The 21653-nt window shown below is 42.2% G+C and overlaps 1 protein-coding gene across 1 annotated transcript in view; it reads right to left on the minus strand.

Annotated features, from left to right (window-relative positions):
- OGT (O-linked N-acetylglucosamine (GlcNAc) transferase) overlaps positions 1-17092 on the minus strand; it is a 34916-nt gene extending 17824 nt beyond the window's left edge. Inside the window, exons 1-12 of the mRNA XM_025205082.1 lie at positions 16882-17092; positions 14892-15135; positions 12129-12197; positions 8908-9024; positions 6254-6333; positions 3981-4176; positions 3525-3665; positions 3203-3303; positions 2864-3017; positions 2661-2762; positions 2114-2293; positions 1178-1336 (exon numbers count right to left, since the gene is read on the minus strand). Coding sequence (XP_025060867.1) covers positions 1178-1336; positions 2114-2293; positions 2661-2762; positions 2864-3017; positions 3203-3303; positions 3525-3665; positions 3981-4176; positions 6254-6333; positions 8908-9024; positions 12129-12197; positions 14892-15135; positions 16882-17048 — 1710 coding nt within the window. The 5' untranslated portion in view covers positions 17049-17092. The remainder of the gene's footprint in view (positions 1-1177; positions 1337-2113; positions 2294-2660; positions 2763-2863; positions 3018-3202; positions 3304-3524; positions 3666-3980; positions 4177-6253; positions 6334-8907; positions 9025-12128; positions 12198-14891; positions 15136-16881) is intronic.
- Positions 17093-21653: the final 4561 nt, after the last annotated feature.

Here is a 21653-nt window from a genome sequence, read left to right on the forward strand (position 1 = left end):
CAGAGCTGCCCCAGGCAATGCTGTGCAAGTGTGGTCCGCTGCCCCTACTCCCGAATCTGGTCTCTGGCTGCCGTCTAACACTCTGCAGGGGGGCAAGCCCCACCCACCCCCACCTGGAGCAGGCCATGCCTCACTCCAACCAGCTGCACAGCTTCCCAGTAGGGCTGCTCCTAGTGAAGCTGCCCAAGGACTGCTTGGCTTCCCCCACCACACTTCTCATCCTCCTGCTGCACTAGCATGGGGAAGCAGCGGCAATGGCTATGGGGACAGGGATACAAGCCAAGCACCATACACCCAGCCAGGCAGGGGGAAAGCTGCATCCAAGTAGCTCCTGGCCCCAGCGCACAGTGCTCCAGCTCACATGTGGATGGAAGGTGGCCAGAAGTCAGAGCTAGAGCCCTGCTTGCTGGGGCAGAAGCCATTCGGCTGCAGTTTTCCCATCTGGCTGGGCATATGGTGCCTGGCACGCACCCCACAGCCACTGTTGCTTCCCCACGCTACCTGCTTCCTGAAGCAGCACAGGCAATGGAGGTGGGGGGAGCCAAGCAGTATCCAGGCAGGTGGGCCGAATCCAGCCCGCGGGCCATATTTTGCCCACTCCTGCCTTAGGCTGATGAGTTCAGTGGCGATTCAGATATCCCAGGAAGAAGGATGTAAAGGTTGTGAGCTCCTGATACTATTCATAAGGATATGCAGCAGATAAAAATATACGGCTGCAACAGATTTCAGCAGATTGATGCAAAGCTATCATTCAGCAGTATTACTAGTTATCCTGATCTGGTTAAAAACAGGTCATCCAGCCAAACAGAAAGAGCAAAAAAAAAAAAAAAAAGAATGATTACAGGGGAAGATTCCATTAGAAATAACAGACGCCAAAGTATCAGATACTTCCTTTCAGCTGCTGTAGGCATTCTTCACAGACCCTATTGCTAGTATCTCCAAGGACAGCGTGAACTTCTTACTCCCTCAATTCCATTTTATAAAGGGGAAGAGGACCTGCCTTTTGTGGTTAAAAAAAAAAAAAAAAAAAAAATCTTCCTAAAAGAGTCTATAGCAAACCTGACACAAGAAATATTTGTTCGGCTTTCCCCAAACACAAGCACTTTCCTTCCCTTAAGCTACCTATGCAACAGCTGTCAGCTATTTAAGATGCCAGTGGGCTATTTACACTACTTACCTCAAATTTGTCTGAGTTATGCATGCCTGGGATTGACTGCATTAGGTGGGACGTTGGATGGTTGCCAAAATCAGAGCTCACATAGCCAATACGAAGTCTGCTTTCACTAGTCTTCAAGTCCTTTGGATGTTCATATGGTGGCTTGTGAAGGACATTGATCTACCAATAAAATTCCCAAAACATTTAGTGACACAATAAACCTATAAATACCATCCAAAACACTAAAAACAGATCCCTTCCTGAATGTCTAAGGCCTTCAGATATGAGGTAAGACAAGTTGTGGGCATATTTAAACTACTGTGAAAATAAAACATTAAAATGTTTTAAATTTCAAAGCATGCAAGGCTCATAACAAAAAGGGGCAAACTCCCACATGCCACATAGCAGGACATCAGAATCAGCTGGCCAAGCAAAGAAAAGGCCTCTATTCAACTGAATGACTTCTGTGTGTCTGACTCTCAAAGTTTTGACAGCTGTCACTGGTTGGTTTCTGAACTTATGGAGGACTGCACACTTCACTGTTCATGTAGGCTGAACCAGGGTTGTCCAACTTTGAAGCAGCTGGAAGCTGCACACCCCCCAGGCCACATTACCAAGGGTCACACCAGCAGGAACCAAGGTCCCTGTAGCCCCTGTATTGCTTCCCTGTTGGTCCTCCCCATTGCACCATACATCCAGGTGTCGTCCCCCCTGCACTCCACATGCCCCAGCGAGCTCCTCTGCCACTCAGGCAGCCTGGGCTATGGCCTCCCTAACCCCTGCAAACTGTGCCATGCTGCACTGCCCCACCCCCTTGGCCAGGGGCAGGTAGCATGGAGCAGCCAGAGCAATAGGGGAAAGCAGTGGCTGGGTGGGAACCCAGGAGCTGAAACTTAACCCTCAGGGGCCACATGTGGCCCATAGGCTACCAGCACCAAACCACACAAAAGCTCCTACCTTGTCCAAACAGAGATTTCCATGTCTCTCAGCAATAGCCTTCCTAAAGCTGTGAGAAAGTGGGTATAGCATGCTGTGATGAGGGTGGACAGAAGGCAATCTGTTCTTCTCCAACTGATCAGCTACAATACTAACCAACTTTTTCATTCTTTCATCGTAGTCTGTCCAGTCACAGACAATCTAGAAAGGGAAAAGAAAGCCCTGGGTTGGCATAAATTTAAAAACAGAGATTTGTTCTATTCTGTTTACATAAAAGTAGGATGGATTCATGTTTCTCCATTACATGAAAATAAGGTATTTCACAAATTTCTATATTTAACTGCAAGCTTCAGTTACCCTAAAAACCGATAGGGTTGACTTTACTGCAGCTCAATGAAGCAAGCAAGCAAGCACTTCTCCAGAAGAGAAAATGATTGCAAAATTATCTTCCAATTTGAGATTTGTCTCCTCTTTAAAACAGTATGATACACTGGCTGTTTGACATGGACAGTCTTGGTACCTGCAATCAGGGTAACTCCTAAGAATTAGTTACAGCCCTTCTCCTCACCTGCAAACAGTGGGCCAAGTTGCAATATGCATCCGGAAAATCAGGCTTTAGTTTCAGAGCAGTGCGATAAGAAGCAATGGCCTCTGGTATATTCCCTGAATCCTACAAAAGTAGAGGAAGTAGTCAGCAGACAAAACCAGACTGAAGGATTGTTTGCCAAATGCATTACTGAATTATGAAGTGAACCATGAATACAGTTATACCTTATGAATGGAGGCTAGGTTGCTGTGTGCATCAGCAAAAGCAGGATTTATCTGGATGGCACGGGTGTAACACTGTAAGGCTCCCTGAACATCCTGCATCTCCTTCAAAGTATTTCCCATATTAGAATAGGCATCTGCAAATGTGGGGCTGATTCTAAAAATTGAGAAAACCACACACACAAGAGCTGTTACTCCAGGAAACCCCATCTGAGTAGCTGTCCAGTTACAAGGTTTGCATAACACTGCATAAACTACAAATTGCAGCACTAAGCCACTTCCTGTGCATCTATACAATGTTCCTGTCACCAGCCTTTGGGAACAATAGATGCAAACTCTTACCTAATAGCCTCTTTGTAGTGCATCAAAGCCTCCTGTAGCTTTCCTTGCTGCTGCAGAACACTTGCCAAGTTTGAATGGGCAGCAGCAAACTCTGGAAACACCTGTAAGACAACCAAGCAGACAGCTAAGTTTGCCCCTTAGATCTGCCAAAGACATCACATTACAAAATGTTTACTTTTTGCTCTCCTTGCCATATTATTCAGCTTTCACCAGAAGAAATCACCAGCTTTATCTGCTTCTTTACCGACAAGAATCATCTATGCCTTACAGACTCTGAGCTACATACCTGCATGCTATTCTGTATCGTCACATTCAAACATACCTCAAGAGCTTTGCGGTAAAGGCGGACAGCCTCCTCAATGTTCCCCTGTTCCCGCTTGATGTTTGCCAGGTTATTGAGGGAGTCTGCATGTGTGGGACACAGGCGAAGAGCTGTATTGTAACATTCCTCTGCTTCAGCCACCTTGAACAAAATTCCATTTTTATTTCTAAGAAATAGTGAGTAAATTAAGCAAGCAGGGGAAATACTGTTTGATATGGTTATGTTTGCGAAAACTCTGCTTGCGAGACCGTCATTATTACAAATGCCCATCTTTAAACAGCTCTGATTAGAAGATTTTGTTCCTATTATTTTCCTACAAGTTTATACACAAAGCAACCAAATATTAAAAAAGACAGCTTCCCACCTTATCAATGTTCACTATCACTTGGGGTCCTGAAACAAGTATCAGCAAAACTTTATATAAACAGCAGACCAAAATGAAATAGAAATACTTACACTGCCTTTCTCCTTCAGAGCATTGGCCAGATTACAGTATGCATCAGGAAAATGTGGCTGCAGCTCAATAGCTCGACGGTAGGTGTCTATTGCCAGATCGATCAGTCCCTGCTCATAATACACACAAGCCAAGTTGCCATGCACAACTGCATGATTAGGACTCAGACTCAGGGCTCGTAGATAAGCTGCTACAGCTCTGTAATGAGAGGTGCAGTTAACATTTATACGGCTGACATATGACAGCATACAATTACTCGTACCTTCATCTCAGTCATAAACGACATGCACAGAAGAGAATAGTGTTTGTGCCCTCTACTGCTTTTTAAGTGAAGGCATGAAAAAAGCCTCTTCAACTGTGCAAAATTAATAACTATTGGAGACAAGAAAGAGGAGAGTACAGAAGGCAAAAATGTAAAACTCAACTACGACAACAAGTTATTTATTCCAACTTTAAAACAGCAGTTCAAAACATGCAGGAGAAAGACACTGTTCCCTTTAGATAAGTGATGAGGAAACATCCAATCCCCACTTCCAACTGGACTCTTCAGGATGACCCTTTCTACTCACCCTAGATAAAAAGTTTATACTCAGCACCTGAGCACAAAATTTCCTGGGAAGCAGCATACATTAGAGCTACAAGTGCACCCAGCCTTGGCATTCACACTCCCAATCTGGGGGTAAGGACACAAAACACATTTGTTGATCACTCAGGCTCTGTTTACATGACAGCTCAGCTAGTTTCTCAGCAGAGTTAATCCCTCCAGGAGCCATGCCATACTGATGCAACTGCAGTGCTTCCTGTAACTATGCCGGGTTAGCTCAGGCACTTGACTGATGAGAGGCTGAGGGACCTGGGCCTATTGAACAGCAGCCTTCAATTCCCTGAAGGGCAGTTCCAAAGAGGATGGAGCCGGACTGTTTTCAGCGGTGGCAGGTGACAGAACAAGGAGCAATGGTCTCAAGTTGCAGCAAGAGGAGTTTTGGTTGGATATTAGGAAGAATTCTTACTTGGAGGGTGGGGAAGCACTGGAATGGGTTACCCTCCATCCTTGGAGGTTTTTAAGGCCCGGCTAGACAAAACCTTGGCTGGGATGATCTAGTTGGGATGGCCCTGCTTTGACATGGGGGTTAGACTAATTGACCTCCCAAGGTACCTTTCAACCCTCATTTTCTATGATTCTATCTCCACATGGCACTATACTGTCACAGAGACCTACCCTCAATGCTTCCTTCAGCAAGACTGACACAGTGGACAAAGGTGGCAAGAACAAGGAAGTACAAAGGCAAACATCTTACAAGAAAGAGTTACCATGCTAATTATCCAGTCTTTCAAACAAGATTGCATGAATCTTTGTGTCACATAAATAAGGAACAATCAACAACCTAAGAGTTGGCTCTAAGGAGTCTTACTTTAATGACTGGAAAAGCCTCTCTCACAACTGAACGTTTCAAGATTAAATGCAAAGTAAGACTGCATGGATAAAAGAATGAACCTCAGATACCTGTCCTGCATGTCAGAAGGGAGACTTTTCTGAAACTTGCAGCTCAGCCTATCTAAAAGCATGTCTCACAGCATGTCTTGCTGACACTGAGACTCCTACTTGCTCCTAAACAGATAGTGTGCAGAGTACGCCATTGTGATAGCTTCTGGACTGAAACTGAGCCACTTCACTCCTATTAACCCTATAGCTCTACCTGTCCAGTTAAAGACCCAGGATCTCTCACACAGCACAAGGCTGTACTTGGTCTCTCTCTCCTGTAGAAATGCAAAACATACTTATTATCACATAGGGAGCCATTATACATGAAGTACAACTTAAAACTAAAGGAGTATCTTCAGTCATGTACAAGAAGTATCTATAATGAAAAGGTTAAATTATATATTATGAAAGCCTGAAAAAACATGGGTCCAGTGGACAAAAAGAGTGTTGGCAAACAATCTAACTATATATACCTTCCTAATAAAATGAGAGGCGAGAAGCTGAAAACTTCTCAAGCAATAAAGCAACAGATACAGGTAAGTATTTCACTTTTTGCAGTGATAAGAAAGAAGTGAAGGCTGGTCAGGGCGATGCTCATTTATATATCCCAGGGTAGTGAAAGTTCCAAGCTTGTGTTTCAAGGACATTTACTTCATGTTAAGTGATAATTTAGTCAGGCAACAATTGAGAAGGAAAACACCTTTTAAAAAAAAAAAAAAAAAATCAGGAACATAATACATATTTGGGTAATGGTTGGCTGCTGGAGGAAAAACTTAGATGCCATCTGCTTACCTGTCAAATATCCTTGCCTCCTTCAGAACGTTCCCCAGATTGATGTAAGCATCCAGAAAATTTGGGTCAAGTGTTACAGCCTGCAGAATTTTAAAGAAAAGTAACTTATGCACCATGTTCAGTGCTTATACTATAAAATGTCACCCCCTAAAAATCCCAAAAGTTAAAATAGAAATGCAACCCCCACAGCACGAACAATCCTGAAAGAATCCCACAAACAAACCAACAAGCAAGAACAATTCAAAGTAATAATAATCTACACAATTTATCCCACTGCTTCCTGTTGAAAAGTGCTATACTGACACCATCAAAAATGAAGTCTTATTTACAACAGACTAAACAGTAATAATAAAACCATCTTTTACCGAATTCCACCTATGTCTGTGAACTAGGTTCTTTCCAACTTCATGCACATCAAAAATATACCAACTGAAGTTGGTTTACATAAATCTCAGTTTCTGTAACCTCCCTCTTCCTACTGTATCCCAACTGTTTATGATCATCGGGCAAGAGAGTAATACTACATCCTTATATGTTTCGTAGTTGGTAGGATCGGAAGGGACCCAACCAGATCATCAAGTCCAAACCCCCACCACGGCGGGAAAGAGGACTGTGGGCAAACGACCCTGGCAATCTAGCCTCCTCTTAAAGACCCCCAGGGTAGGAGCCAGCAGCACTTTTCTTGGAAGTTGGTTTCAGATCCTAGCCGCCCTGACAGTGAAGTAGCGCCTCCTGATATCTAGCCTGAATCTACCCTCTGCCAGCTTGTGACCATTATTTCTAGTCACTCCTGGTAGTGCTCAGGGGAACAGGGACTCCCCCAGTGCCTGCTGGTCCCCCCTGACTAGTTTGTAAACAGCCACTAGATCCCCCCTCAGCCTTCTCTTGTGGAGGCTGAACAGGTTTATATATCAATGCTGGAAAGCAGCTATGGTTTTACCAATAGTAAAACTAGGAAAATTTGGAACTGAATACCTTACAAGAACGCACGTATGAACAAATACCTTTCTACACTCAAATGTTTTTCCCTCCACTTTATCTTAATGCCCCAAAGACAAATTGCATTTTAGGTCAACTGTTTTACCCCAAGCTCAGCAGACCAATGATACCTGTTTTGAGAAAAGAAAGTTACTTACTAGTTACTGGAGTTCTTTGAGATATATTCTCCACATCCACAGTCTCACTGTAGGCATATATCATGTCTCTGAACTGCAAATTATGGTATGGCTACACATACATTTGGAGCAGTTTCAAAAGAGGAGCAGCTGATATGTTCCAATTCTTAGGTGCAGGCAAACTGAGAACGATATAAATGTAGCACAACCACCCCAATTTTAACCCTGGACAAAGCAGTATTGAAGTTGGAGTGGTTTTCCAACATTATATGGTTTCTGCTTTGACCACAGGTAATAACTAGAAACTGCAGCTCCCCTTTTGAAATGTTCCTCTTCTGAAACTGCTCCAATGTACATGTGCCTATACCCTCAGACCCACCCTTTTGCTTTCACAGTACCAGCACTGTGCATTCTTGGCCTGTCCCTCCTTGTGCCCTGTTCCAGGGGAATAAAGGGCAGAATACGCTTTCTGTATTTGACTCCAAAAGCAATAAAAAGGAGGGTAGGATGCATATGTTTTATGAAGTAGCAAGTAATGCTTTGTCTGCAAGAAACTGTCATCATATACACTCAATGCAAATGACTCCAGAGTAGTGCCACTTTTTGTATTCTGGGACTGGGTGAATAACAGTTCCTTATTTGTTTTATCTATGCCCTTCAGGATTTTATAGACCTCTATCACACATCCCCCCTCTCAGTCTTCTCGTTTCCAAACTGAAAAGTCCTAGCCTTTTCAGTTGCCCATCATTTGGCAAAGTTCAAAAGAATAAGACTGAAGATGTGATACTAGATTTTAGGTAAGTTTAGTCTGTCAGCTACTTGCACCATTCTTACTAGTTTTGTTACAAAAACTGTTATGTGAACTTGATATCTTCCATCCCTATTCTCTATAAATACCATCAGAGGATTAAAAACAACCTATAAAGTCTTGGGGACTAGGAAAATAACGTGTAGTTTAGCATCACGTGATTTTAGATCGTTAAGGATCTCAAGAGAAGAGCATTAACTTTTCAGATTATATTAATTAGGAGGTATCACGTAGGAGCAAGAACAGGAATTATAGATATTACTCTAAAGAACTTAGCACCCTGGAGAAAGATGTACAATATCTGTATGACATTGCTTTATTAAATTAATTTCTAAAATGCACTCCTAATGTTCTTCAGATACTAAGCAATGTTGACTAGAACAACTTTAGAATGTTAGATTGGCTTTTGGCAGGGAGGTATATCCAAATATTTACCTCTTATTGAGCAGCTAAAGAAAACAGTTTTTTCCCCCATAAGAAACAGGGATGGGAAAAGCCAAGTCACTTGCCATCTATTTCCAGAGCAGGATTGTTTCAGCTCCCCCTTCAATAGCATCTGCAAATCCTTACATGCGAGTAAGGATAAGTATGAGATTTTATGCTAGTAAGTAACTACCCAAAGAGTTACAGGTACAGACTCAAATATTTCTATCAACTAGTAAGGTGCTTATTACTAGGTAGACAATACTCATTAGAATACACTGCAGAAAATGACAGGCTTAAACAGTTACCTTTTCAAAATGATGAATGGCAAGCCAAATTTCTCCTTGAGCATTGAAAACGCAGCCAAGATTACTCCATGCTACTGCAAAGTTTGGTTGAGTCTCTATTGCTTTCAAATAACAGGCCTTGGAACAGTTAACGATAGATACAAGGGAAGGGGAATATTTGTAAAAAAAAAACAAAAAAAAAACAAAAAAAAAAACGAAAAAGGAAAAAAGAAAAGAAAAGAACGAAAAAAACGAGAAAAAGTAATTGTCAGTATTCCTTCTCCAACCAGCCAAAAGTGACCCTGCAGTATAGGCTAGCTTGCGCCAAAACTAATGCGCTGTAAACAGCTGCTGATCCTGCGCCAGCGCAAACCAAAACCCAGGTGCAAGCCCACCATTTCTCAGTTACGCTGATCTTTAGGTAACATCCCTTCAGAGACTAATTCACATCAGAAATGCACTATGTTTAGACAGACTAGGGCATTTTTCTTGCTAAATCGCATCTAAATCTAGCCTCTTTCATTATCTAGGATGTATCAAAATACTCTCCCACAAGCTACATGGTCTCCACTGAACAGACATCTTAAGTCAAAATAAGGGAATAAAATTCCTTCAAAGTAAACGAATAGTTCTAAAACAAAATCTAGAAACGGACTATTGAAAAAGCATGGCAGCCACTCTTGAATATTTAGCTGTCCTTACTACCAAAGGTCAGACGAAACATGGATGTTATGTCCTACCCTCCACCTCCTCTTCAATATTTATTTGCTAGGCTACCATCAGCCTCAAAACCTCAAATGACAGGATTGCATGAAGGTTTAGGTCCCTGTAATGCAAGCGCAAGAAATCGCTGGCGCATCCTAACAGCACGCCGCCACGCTATCGCTGCAAATTGCTGTGCTATGTATAACGCCCCTAGATACAGTGAACGGCCAACCAGAATCGTTAATCTACCAGACAGGTGCATGTAGAAACTCCCATGTTAAATTTGACATCTGGATGCTAAACATGTTACAACCCGATTTTATCCAAAAGGCTAGAGCCTGGAGCTTCAGCAGCTACCCAATCAGAGATTAATTATCGAGTCAACCGTTCACAAGGGCCTGATCGCACGCAACGCGCATTACCGCTGCGCAGCCTTTGCGCTACTGCAGGATCACAGCGCATCATCAGAAGAGCAGAACGCTGCAATCCAAACAAAGAAGAAAAAAAGGAAAAAAATGAACAACCAGAAGAGTTAGAAGCTTTTACTATTAACTATCGCCAATTATTTCTTTTTCTTTTCCTTTTTAACATTTTACTTTACTTTATTTCTTTGAAAGTATTGTGGCTAGTAGTATAAAACATTCTTACATTACATGGTTGTAAATAAAATATTTTAAGCTGTTTCTGAAGCCACAAGACAGAAGATTCAGGCATGGAGGCAAATGGTTTTGCTGTGGCAGTTACAAACCCGTTACCATATTTCTCATCATGTGACTTTTCGGTGCGTTCCTTGCTGGAAGAGGAGGAGGAGGTGTGTGTCTGCCCTAGATCCAGGCCTCGAGCTCCCTTCAGCGAGGCACCTTACGCATGGAATAGGAGGTTTCACCCACCTGAAACCTTCTAAATACAATATCAGTGGTGAAAAAACCAAAAACAAGAGAGAAAATAAAACAAGATCATTAGTAAAAGTTCAACAAAGCAATTGCAATTCTTTGGACATGTCTAACACATGGAAATGAGGACAATGTCTGTCTGTAACATGGGAGTCATGCAGAAGGGAGAGGGTTAATCAGGGCAACTGCATACAGCAAGGCTTTTTTTTTTTTTTTTTTTTTTTTTTTTTTGGAAGAAAGGCTCTGAAAGTTCTATAAAGAAATTCAATTTTAGTTCAAACAGTAAGGAACTTGCTGGTTTGATCTTTCAAATGCACTGATAACCAAAGAAATACATTGCAATTTACTCAAGATATTTTTCTTGTTTAATGAGTTCTCACAAAAAACAAAATAACACTTTCAAGCTAGGTGTCTCCAGAGCTCTGAAACAAAGAAGTCAGCAACCTAAGGCAGGCGCAGTGTCTTGGCCTATACCAGTCACACTAAAGCTGCAGTGAAGTGCAATTCATGTTAGCTGTCCGCTTGCTGGGCTGAGAACCAAGTGTCTTGTTATAAAAACATCTGCAATTTATGATTTGCTATTTAAGAATATTTGCAGCTCAGATTCAAGCGCTGAGTTATGCTGGCCTGTGAAAACATCTGTTCAAGTTGTGCATAGTTTATAAATTCTGACTTTGAACCAGCACTCCCATTACCCCATTAACAGATGGTACTTAAAAGTAATACCCCTCCCCAGATGGTACTGCAGCCAAACAGACAGCTACGCTGTTTATACACTCCACTTGTTAGCATGCGCGTGGGGCTTGGAGTGACAGACTGGGAGTCCAGAGTCATCCTGGTTTCTCCACACTCCTCACCCCTGCAGCGCGGACGCGTAAGGTGGCTTGTAACATGACAATTTCATTTTACAATCAGAGTTTTAATATGCCAAGAGCTTTAAACCCATTTTGGTGTTCAAATTGGCAGTTTGGTAAACGCAGACTGCTAGAAGCCACCTTTCCACTTTAGCAAGTTTTCTTTCGATCAGTTCATTTCCCAAACAAACCAGCTTTGTCCTTCTGATTCCTTTTTTTGGAAGAAAACATTTAAAAACAAGTTATTTGGGGAACCAAGTACTGAAGACAGAATCAGTTTCTAGCCTTTCTTCCACTATAAAAGGTGAGGGAAAAGGTTAAAGAATAAAATCTTTAAATGCCAATATTACAGGGTAACATTTGGATAAAATTCTTCTCCACTTACAAGCCACAAAGGACTTTAGAAGAGCAGCATTTTCAATAGCACCTGCATCGTATAGGGATCTTGAGCTAAAGAGGCTCTCTGCTTGGCACCAGCAGGCAAGCCTCAGATTTGAAGGCGTGTTATTTATTTCCAGATAAGAGCATGGTGGAGCCCCTGCCCAACACTTCAGAATGGTAACAGATAGTCTACTTCAGCAGAAGGAATCAGTAATGTTCCATTTCTTGTTTTAAAAACATTGAACATGGTCATGTCATATCTTGCCCTGCAACTACTCTGGGGCAATTCAGTGCCTTCAGTTTTCAGCAGTTTCTCGGACTGTTTGTAGATCAGCGCAGATCTGAAGACGGTGCAAAGTTCTAGTTTTCAAAAACACTGATGTTTAAATGTATTCTACCGAACACCTACCTTGGCTTCTTCCAAGCGACCCAGGGCTTTAAGCAGGTTCCCCAGGTCACTACGAACACAGTACAAGTCCTGAAAAATTAAAGCAAGGCTGTCAGCAGCTGAACTTGAGAATACGGAGGTCTTGCAAAAGACCCTGTCATTCTGTTAATGCCACAGTACTTATTCAGCAGCCTTGGTAACCAATTAAATCAGACTTAATAGCTTTTTTCTACATCTAAGATCACTGACATAGTGGATAATCATAATCAAACATTCCTAGTGGGAAAAATAAAACAGGAAAATTCTAACCAAGCTTTTAGTTTCATTTTTGCTTGACCAGCATCTTCTCCACTTCACCAAAAGAATGGAGATTTTCCTTCTTTTTATGAAACAGGCATCTAGCTGTGGTCTCAAAGCTTGTTATCTTAAACTGCACCCTAACAATTGTTTGATCTGCTCCAATACCTAATCAGACAGCAACTTGTTCTCTACAGCACAGTTTCCTTTCTTCTTTGTTCATTCTGAGGGCTGTCTCATTTCACCTACTTTGCGTGCTCTCTGTTTTGCTTTCACTTTTAACTGGAACTATGACTCAGAGGACTGCAGCATTACTATACTGGTAGCAGAAGGAAGAACCAGGCGGATGGAGGAAAAGATCTTGTGATGAACCCTCAGTAAAAGTTAATCAGCCTTGTAACAGGCCAAGTCATATAAATCTTTACTATTAAATAGTATCTGGCAGCACCCCTGAGAAGCACCTGGGCTTAGAGTTTTCTGAAATCTCAGCACACAAGACTTAAGTTTAACTAGTGAAATAATATGGAGTCAAGGTCTTGCTACTTTGATTTGTTCATGTGGCATGGTACAGAACACACAGTACAGAGATTCTTACCTCCCTCTAGGCCCATTCATTTTCTGTTTTACTCCAACAATGAAAAGAGTTTAAAGGTAAAAGATCTACCCATAACACTACAAGGGCGCACTACAAATGCTTCATCACCCATTTGACTACCACAACTATACCATTGGATGCTGGTTCTCTCTCTACAGCGATTTGTGCTATGCAACACATTTGATGAGCATAGTACAGGTTAAATAAAAGAGTGTGAATAATCTAACATGCTTTTTTGCCAGAACAAAATAAGCCTAGAACAGCAATTACATATCAAGAAATACATGATTAGCAAACTTCAAATATGGCTTATTGCTACAGTTTCAGCATTGCACACAGACACTTTCATCTAAGCGATGACTCTGAAACTCATGCTAAGCTTAGGCCTACTCACAAAAGTTAAAATACTGACGCTAACTGCATATTGCAAGAGGATGCAAGTTCATGGCTAGGCCATCTGAGAAGGAATAATGAAGCATCTCTTCCAGCTTATCTTGCTATACTCAGGATGATTTCAGGCAGGCTCTTAGTTGTCTGGTGTGTAACCATATGAAATGTCTATCCTTGATTAATTAGTATGGTAAATATTTCTTTTGCGACTAACTCGTGTTTATGTGCAGGAAGAGACATTCTCCATATGTAATAGATGTCTCCTCCTGATTTAGTATGTTTTTCCTGGCTGTTAATCATTTTCTTGATATGTTCCAAACTGGACAACCTCTTGTTACTGAAGAAGGAAACTCATTCAAACTAGAAATTTCTGATAACCAGTAATGAGCAGATTTTTCCTGTCAATTATTGCTTGGGACTCTCTCTTGATTTACACAACTAAAAGAATGCTTTGAAGATGCTAAACTAAGGGTATAAAAAAGGCAGCAAAACAGCAAACAGCGCGCGCTTCAAGAGTGAGAAATCTCTCTGACGCCGGTTGCTGATGTGCCTGACGAACTTGAGAAGTTGAGGAGAAACAGATCGCCTCTTTGTCGCCTGTTTGGTGAGAAATCATCACCTTATAGCTAATTACTGGACTCTGATTGGGTTTGGGTTCACTTGACTTGATTTTAAATACTTGTAGTAAATAAAGCCTCTCTGTCACAAACGAGGCGCTGTGTCAATCCCTGGGCTAGTCGAAAATCCTAGGTCTTTATTTGCTAACATACGGGACTGTCATCTATCCCTGCTAGATATTTCAACATCAAGTTTAAGCCTAGTAACTCAAATGGCTAAGTTTTCACCAACTCTTTTATACTGGAAACCAGTAATGAAAACTCTAAGCCAAAATAAAAATACTTTTTGCTATAAGCAAGCAGCAAAATAAAGCCAAATCTAAAAAGCAACAACAGCATTACTTGCTACTTTCCCTTATTACAAATAACTACATATAAAGGTTCCAAAGACCATTAGAACTATTGCAAAGTATAATTTAAAAGATTTTCAAAAGTTAAATGATAGTGCAACTTTCCCAATTCTCAAACCAGACATCAATTTCTCCTCATTCCCTTCCTGATTTCTTCCAATTAGGTCAAAAATATCAAGGTCAGTTTCAGATGAGAAAAGTCCAAGTGACAGGGCAGAGGGGGGACACCCATATTCCTGTCTTTGTTAAACCAATTACAAAGACAAGCATAGAACTAGCAGCATAACAGAATTCCAAGAGGAATGCATTCACACAGACAACTCAAACAAAGGATGAAATTACCTTTCAAGAATTACAAATAAAAGAGTTTTGAATTTATGAAGGTCACGCTTTAAGAATTACAGCCAAGGATGCATCATTAATTACTCTACAAGCACTTGCATAATCCGAAAGCAGACAAATCTGTCATGAAGTAGCAAACCTTCTTGAAGGTTAGGTTAAAAAAAAAGGGAACTCCATAAACAGTGTTACTTACAGGATTGTACTGAAGGGCAGACACATAGGCCTGTACTGCTCCTTCCATATCACCAGCAGCTACCAGTGCAGCAGCCAAATTAATATAGCCATCAATGAAATCTGGTTTGAGACGCAACGCATGTCTGTAATGCTCAATGGCTTCTTGCAGCTGCCCACGTTCCTTGTACACGTTTCCTAGATTCGAGTAGGCTTCGGCCAACAACGGGTTTTGTTTAATAGCCAAAGTGCTGAAGTGAGCAGACCTGGAGAAGATTAAACAGGTTAACACAAAAACAATTTTGTTTTCCAGTTACTGGGATTTACAGCCAAATACATAAAACAACTAAACCCAAGTTTCCAAACAATCCTGAAAATGGAATCTGGTCTAGCGCAAGATCAGTTACTCCACCCTCAGAGCACTGACAGTTTATATGAGAACTGAAGAGGAAGTACCTACTTTATGTAGAGTTTTGCAAGGCTTTTAGCATATGCTCAAGCCTAAAGCCAACTATCGTTCCAAAGGACATCGGGACTTCTGTTCACAATTTTCACCAACAATGGTCTCTGGAACACTGCATTCAACTTAGGTCCCTGGCAGACATTACACTTAAGATGCAATTAACTTGTTGATTGTAACTTAAATAGTAACCTAGACATTTGTTTAGGAAATTAATGGCATGATTAAACAGAAAATAAGCCACAAAATGTGTGTAATATTCTGTGGCTGGTGTCCATTACACCTTATACTGAATGGGCAGCAGCGCTTCCACTATGGAGCCTAACACAGGCTGCATGGCTGGGCTCTGGGACTGGCCTCAGTACAGTCCTACAGCTGGGACCTATAATGAACTGAATGCCAGTCTGTCTTGGGACTGTACTGGAATCTTGAACCAGCTCCATTGAGGTCCTGGGGCTGAGATAACAATCAGCTGATTCACCTCAGTTCATTAGGCACTTGCCTTACTACTTGCTAGTGTAAGGGGGAACCAACAAGTAGTAATTAATGACAGGGCTGGGATCTGATCCCCAATCGCAAAACCATGCGTCCTGCCATGCCACACGTGCAAGGCAGAAAGTGCAACTCTTGCAATGTGAGAACAGATCCATTTGCACCTTCAACTGAATGTGTGCCAGGAGCCTTAATTAACATGCTCCCTGCTTTCCTTTTAGGAGGTAACACGCAGCAAGGAAAACTAAATATAGAATGTGTTTCTCCCCACTGTACCTGGGAAATATTTTTACACTTTAAATAAGCTATGTAAAATGAATCCCAGTCATTAGGGTACTACATTTGAAAGCCTGTTTAAGTCTATCCCAGCCATGCAGTTGGTCCAATAAAAAGTTATCACCCACAAAAATCCTTGCCCCTCACATACTTCCTGAAGCATGATGGCTACAACATCACTCCAACACAACCAGGGACAAACACCTTGTGCTGCAGTCGAACAGCCAGTGAAAGTGGCACTAGCACGAAGGAACACCAAATAACATAAGTGCCTCTGAGTGCACCTAGTAGCTATACATGGCTAATTGTTGAATTCTGACACCTAGAAATCTTTTCTTCACATCATGTCACACTGTTAAAAGCAATCCATTTAAAGGAATATGTCTATACTCTTCGGTTACTTTAGGCACAAAAGCAAAGCTTTAAAACAGCTTAATAAAAACTGTTTCAAGGTTCCTTAGTCTGCCTTTTCAGAGCAGTTGAAAAAACATCTTCTAACTTCCATTCACGTAGTCTCTGAAACTCTGGAGAAGCAGGGGGGGCGGCACCAGATCTACATAGCCAACAACTGCAAACTGAGGACCTTTTCACCATTAAGAAAGTCCAGTAGAACCAGATTATGACTAATATGCTGATCCTCTCCATCATAAAGAAGCAACACAAATGAAAGTTTAAATAAAATGGAAGTTAGAATGTTATTTCTCACAGCTGCACAGCAGACTTCTCTTTTCATAAGCAATATACTGACAACACAAAAATATGAAGACACATTTCAAGTCCCTACCTGTCCAGCCTGCGACACTGGAAGTGAATGGACGACAGTAACAAAAGCACACCAGTATTATCAGGCTCTTGTCTCCAAAGCTGCATGCAATGTCTCTCTGCTGCTTCAAAGTCTCCTGCCTGATATTCACGATGAGCCAACTCCGCTAACCCTTGGAAGGAAAGCATACGTTTCGTTGGTTCTGGAGAATCACCAAAACATTTAAGGGGGGAAAACAAAAAGTTAGAAAACGGAAACAAAAAAGATGTAAAAATATGGTGTATAAAATTAAAGGATGAAAATGTTTGAAGCTACATAAAGCATGAGTGCCTGACACATTAAATGTCTATATCCTGAGCTCAGCCTAGTTTTAGTAATTTTCTAGCATTAACATGTGTGTTTAGTTCACAGTAGACAATTCCCTTCTCACTCTGTATTGGAAAGCATGCAAGAGTTTACAATCTACAACATAAACAGGATCGCTTATTTTCAGAAGCACTTCAGTCACCAACCCCTGCTTCCCCTTTGGTAAGGGTCAGAAAAATAAATAAGATACAAGCTACCAAATTAGTAAACAGATTTAGGGATATGACACAAAGGAATTCTTTTAAAGGGACTCTGGCAATATTTCATTTCCTTTTCATAAGAGGAACCTTGTTATGAGCACAGGTTGAATGTGCTTATCCTCTTACTTAAAGCTAAACCCTGTTTATAACATAAGCAGAGCATCCGATTTTAACAGATAGCTAAGCAAAACAGAAGGAACAGTAGATCTGGATTTCATGCAAAGAACTCAAGAAATAAGACAGAACAGAAATACAAACTACGTTAAAACAAATAAATTTGTCCCTACTGTCTTGCAGCGTGCACTATAGTCAGTGTTCTCTCAGGCCTTCAAAGAAAGGAGTAAGTAAAGACTTATTACATTTTCCAGTGCATAAAGCATATTTTGTCCCCTCCCTGAGGAAAGTCTACAATGAAGATGCTATCTGTACCAATTATGTAACACAAACTGTAATAACTAATAACTGTTAACAAAAATTAAATAAATACAATTGAAAGTTTTTCCCCCACAACTGGCACTTCATACAGTGGTGCATCTTATACCCCAGAATATATGGTATTCATTCTAAGTGGTTACTTAGGCTAGAAAGTGGGATTTAAAAGATTTCTTTTTAAAAAATACCTGTGCCCGAGACAAATATCATGCAATTCTACTTGGTCATAAAACCAAAGGCAGTTACCCGATACAGAAAAGACTTCTGGACTGAACACAGACACTATACTGTTAAGCAGAGATTAATCAATCCACTCATCCCAGAGAAAGTTTGCCCCAGTAAACTCCTTTGGAAGATACTGTATTATCATTATGACTCTCAGGATCATAGGACAGAAGCGCCAGAACGGACCTCACAAGGTCATCTAGTCCAAGCCCTAGCTCAAGGCAGGATCACCCCAGACTAAACCATCCCAGCCAAATGTCTTAAAAACATGCAAGGACAGAGATTCCACAAATTCTCTAGACAGCCTATTCCAATGCTTGACCACTCTTATAGTCAGAAACATCCTCCCAATCTCCAACCTAAATTCTGTCTGGTGCACTCCCCACAAGGAAAGCCAGAGTGGCGAGAGGTGCCAGGCTGTGCTGTCCCCTGGAACAGACTCAGGGAGAAGTGGGCGGGGCTTCAGCCAATTTCCAGAGAGCCACAAGTACCATGCCAGCAAGGCAGTTTGGCCACCGTTGGTCTAGCAGCTTCTCCAAATAATCCACACCATATTCTGCCATTACTCTAGGCCAGGTGGGTAAAATGGCAGATCCAGGCAGTAGCTGGACTCCATTTCCCAGCAGCCCCTGCCTGTGCTGCTCCCAGCCTGTCTCTATGGAGCAGTGTGGGCAGGAGCTGCTCCAGGACTGGGATCCTGCAGCAGTGACAGCACAGGGCCAGGGCCAATCTGCTGCCTACACAACCCATGCTCGTTGCAGGGGCATGCGGGCAGCAGGTTACAGCTCTGCCCTGCTTTCCCCCTCCCCCACCCAGATCCCATGGTCTCCCTGCCTCTGCTTGCCCGTCTCACTCCTGGCCACAGCCCCATTCCCAGCTGCACGAGTCCCAACCCAGCAGTGGATGTGGGAAGGATGGGCTGGGTTTGGCAGTGGCAACCAGCAGCTGCCGTTGCACGGGGCTGCTGGGAAATGGAGTCCACCGCGGGCCAGATTTGCCCACCCCTGCTCTAGGCTGTTTACCTCCTTCCTTACCTATTGCCAACGGTACTCATCATTTGATAGCTGCCCCTATATGTAAAGACTGAAGTAAAAAAGGCATTAAATACTTCAGCCTTCTCTACATCCTCCATAGCTAGACCGCCTTCTGCTTTCTGTAAGGGACCTATGATTTCTCCAGTCTTCCTCTTACTTTGGACACACTTTTTACTGCCTTTTATGTCCCTTGCCAGCTGCATTCCAAATTGTGCCTCAGCCTTCCTAATTTTCTCCCCGCAAGCCTGTGAGGCACAATTTGGGATGCAGTTGGTATAAGTAGTACTGTTATACTCTTTCCTAGTACTACGACCAAGTTTGCACTTCTTACAGGATTCCTTTTCGAGTTAAACTCAGAGAAGAGAGTGTAGTCTAGTCAGGCTGGTTTCCTGTTTCACATCCCATTCTTCCATCGCATTGGGATCGCTTGCTCTCAGGCCCTTAAGAGGGCCTCCTTGAAGTACAGCCAGCTCTCGACTTCTTTTCTCCTTAGACTTGCTTCCCAGGGGATCCTGTTCACCAGTTCCTGTTAAACTCCAGTGTCCTTGTTCTGCTGCTCTCCTTCCTTCCTCCACTTAGGATCCTTTAAATCCATCATTTCATGGATGCTGTCACCAAAGTTACCTTCCACCTTCACATTCTCAACCAATTCCTCTGTTTGTGAGCAGCAAGTCAAGAACAGCTTCCCCTAGTTGGTCCCTTTACTACCTGTATCAAAAAGTTATCCCCAAAACTGCAGCAATTTGATGGACTGCTCATGCACTGCTGCGCTTCCCTCCCAGCAGATATACCAACAATTTAGAGTGCCCATGAGAAACAAGTCCTGCAATTTGGAACCTCCTGGTTTTGGAGGCCTGGTTTTGGAGGTAACCAACACCCACCATGACATCTCACCCTACTGCTGTATCGTGACCTTCATCCAAAGGCTTGCAACAGGCCTCCCTTCCAGTTTGTGCCGCATTTCCAGAGACATGCACGTCTTCTCTACATATACAGCAACACCTCCTTTCTTCCCTCACCGGTCCTTCCTGAACAGCTGATACTCAGCCATGACAGTATTCCAGTCTTGTGAACTATCCCACCACATCTCCATAATCCCAATTACATCTTAATTCTGTGTTTGTACTAGGACCTCAAACACTTCCTGTTTGCTCCCATACTTCTCACACTGGCGTATGAATATTTCTGGTACCTGTCTATCCTATCTCCGCCCCTCCCCCCCAACATTGCTACAGCGTCTGTAATTGCTTCCCCTTACTAGGTTTTCATCCAGGTCCCCAGCCTCTTCCCTTACCTCTGGACTTTTGCTTTAGGAAACAAAAGTTTAGACAACATTTTTATTTCTGCTGTTTACTTTTGGCATTTTCGTTTCAGTTACCCCAATAAACATTCCTAGCCTAACTTGGCTGTTGTTTCAAGGCATGAATATAACGCTGGAAAATCCTCTACAATATAAGAGACCTCAAATGCAGGGTATTTCAGCAAAGTACTTATGTACTACAGAAATTCCAGAAAGTTCATTTCCCCTGCATGTGTGCAGCTCTTCACGTACAAATAGGACACACTTTGAAGTGGACAGTGTGTGGAGGCTGGGCACTGCAAAGGGCATCAGGCATAGTATCTGAAGCCATTTATTCATTTATAATCAACTATTTTAAACTGATGGTCTTTGTTTACCTCTATTAAAATGAGCTTTCTAGTTCATACGTGGAGATAAACTGAACTCTTTATTTTTTCCAAGACTAAACTGAGGACAACTCCAGCGCATCTCCTGCTGTTCATGCTTTGCCAAACTACAGGTACAGTGAAGTCTGCACAGCTTGGGAAAATGTTGAGAAGAGGATGGGCCTGAAACTATACCAGGAAAAACCAAAAACTAAGGGCAAGTGTAACACCATTTCCTATCAGATCTACTCGCTGCAGGCCCTGATGAAGGCCAGATTTCCTGAGAAGGATCACCATTCTTAGGACCTGGAGCTGAGAGGGGAATGACGGCTCACTAAATCACTGTCATCATAACCTTCCTCATTCTTTTCTCTCCTTGCTACCGCTGGCCCAGATGTCATCCTTTAGACGGTTGGTATCCAGTGCGTCATTTAAAGTTCTCTTGTTAAGCAGTCCCCCACTGCTGAAGATGCAAAACCACAAAGAAAATGAAGCTGATGCAAAATAAGCCATCTTCCTCGTTCAGTATCTCTCTCAATATAAGCTAACAGCGTATCAACCTGCCAGATGACTGGCCATACACGCTATTCGGGTAAGAAATAAGCATCGCCTTATAATACTTAACCTGAAAAGTCAAGTGCAATGTTAAGATGAAAAATGGAATAGGAAGACAGCAACAGATATATGGAAACAAAGTAAAGATGCTCTATTTTTATCTGTGAAGAAAGGGTGTTTTTTTTTAGTAAAGAACAGATGAAACGTCCCCTCAGGACTGACTTTGTTGAGTCCCTTGCAAAAATAAGAAGCCACAATGAGGCCAGATCCAGAGAACGAAGACCTCCAAGCCTGGCCAGCACCCGGGCCGCCCCTG

Source organism: Alligator sinensis, unplaced genomic scaffold, assembly GCF_000455745.1.
Source record: "Alligator sinensis unplaced genomic scaffold, ASM45574v1 scaffold1059_1, whole genome shotgun sequence".
NCBI lineage: Eukaryota > Metazoa > Chordata > Crocodylia > Alligatoridae > Alligator > Alligator sinensis.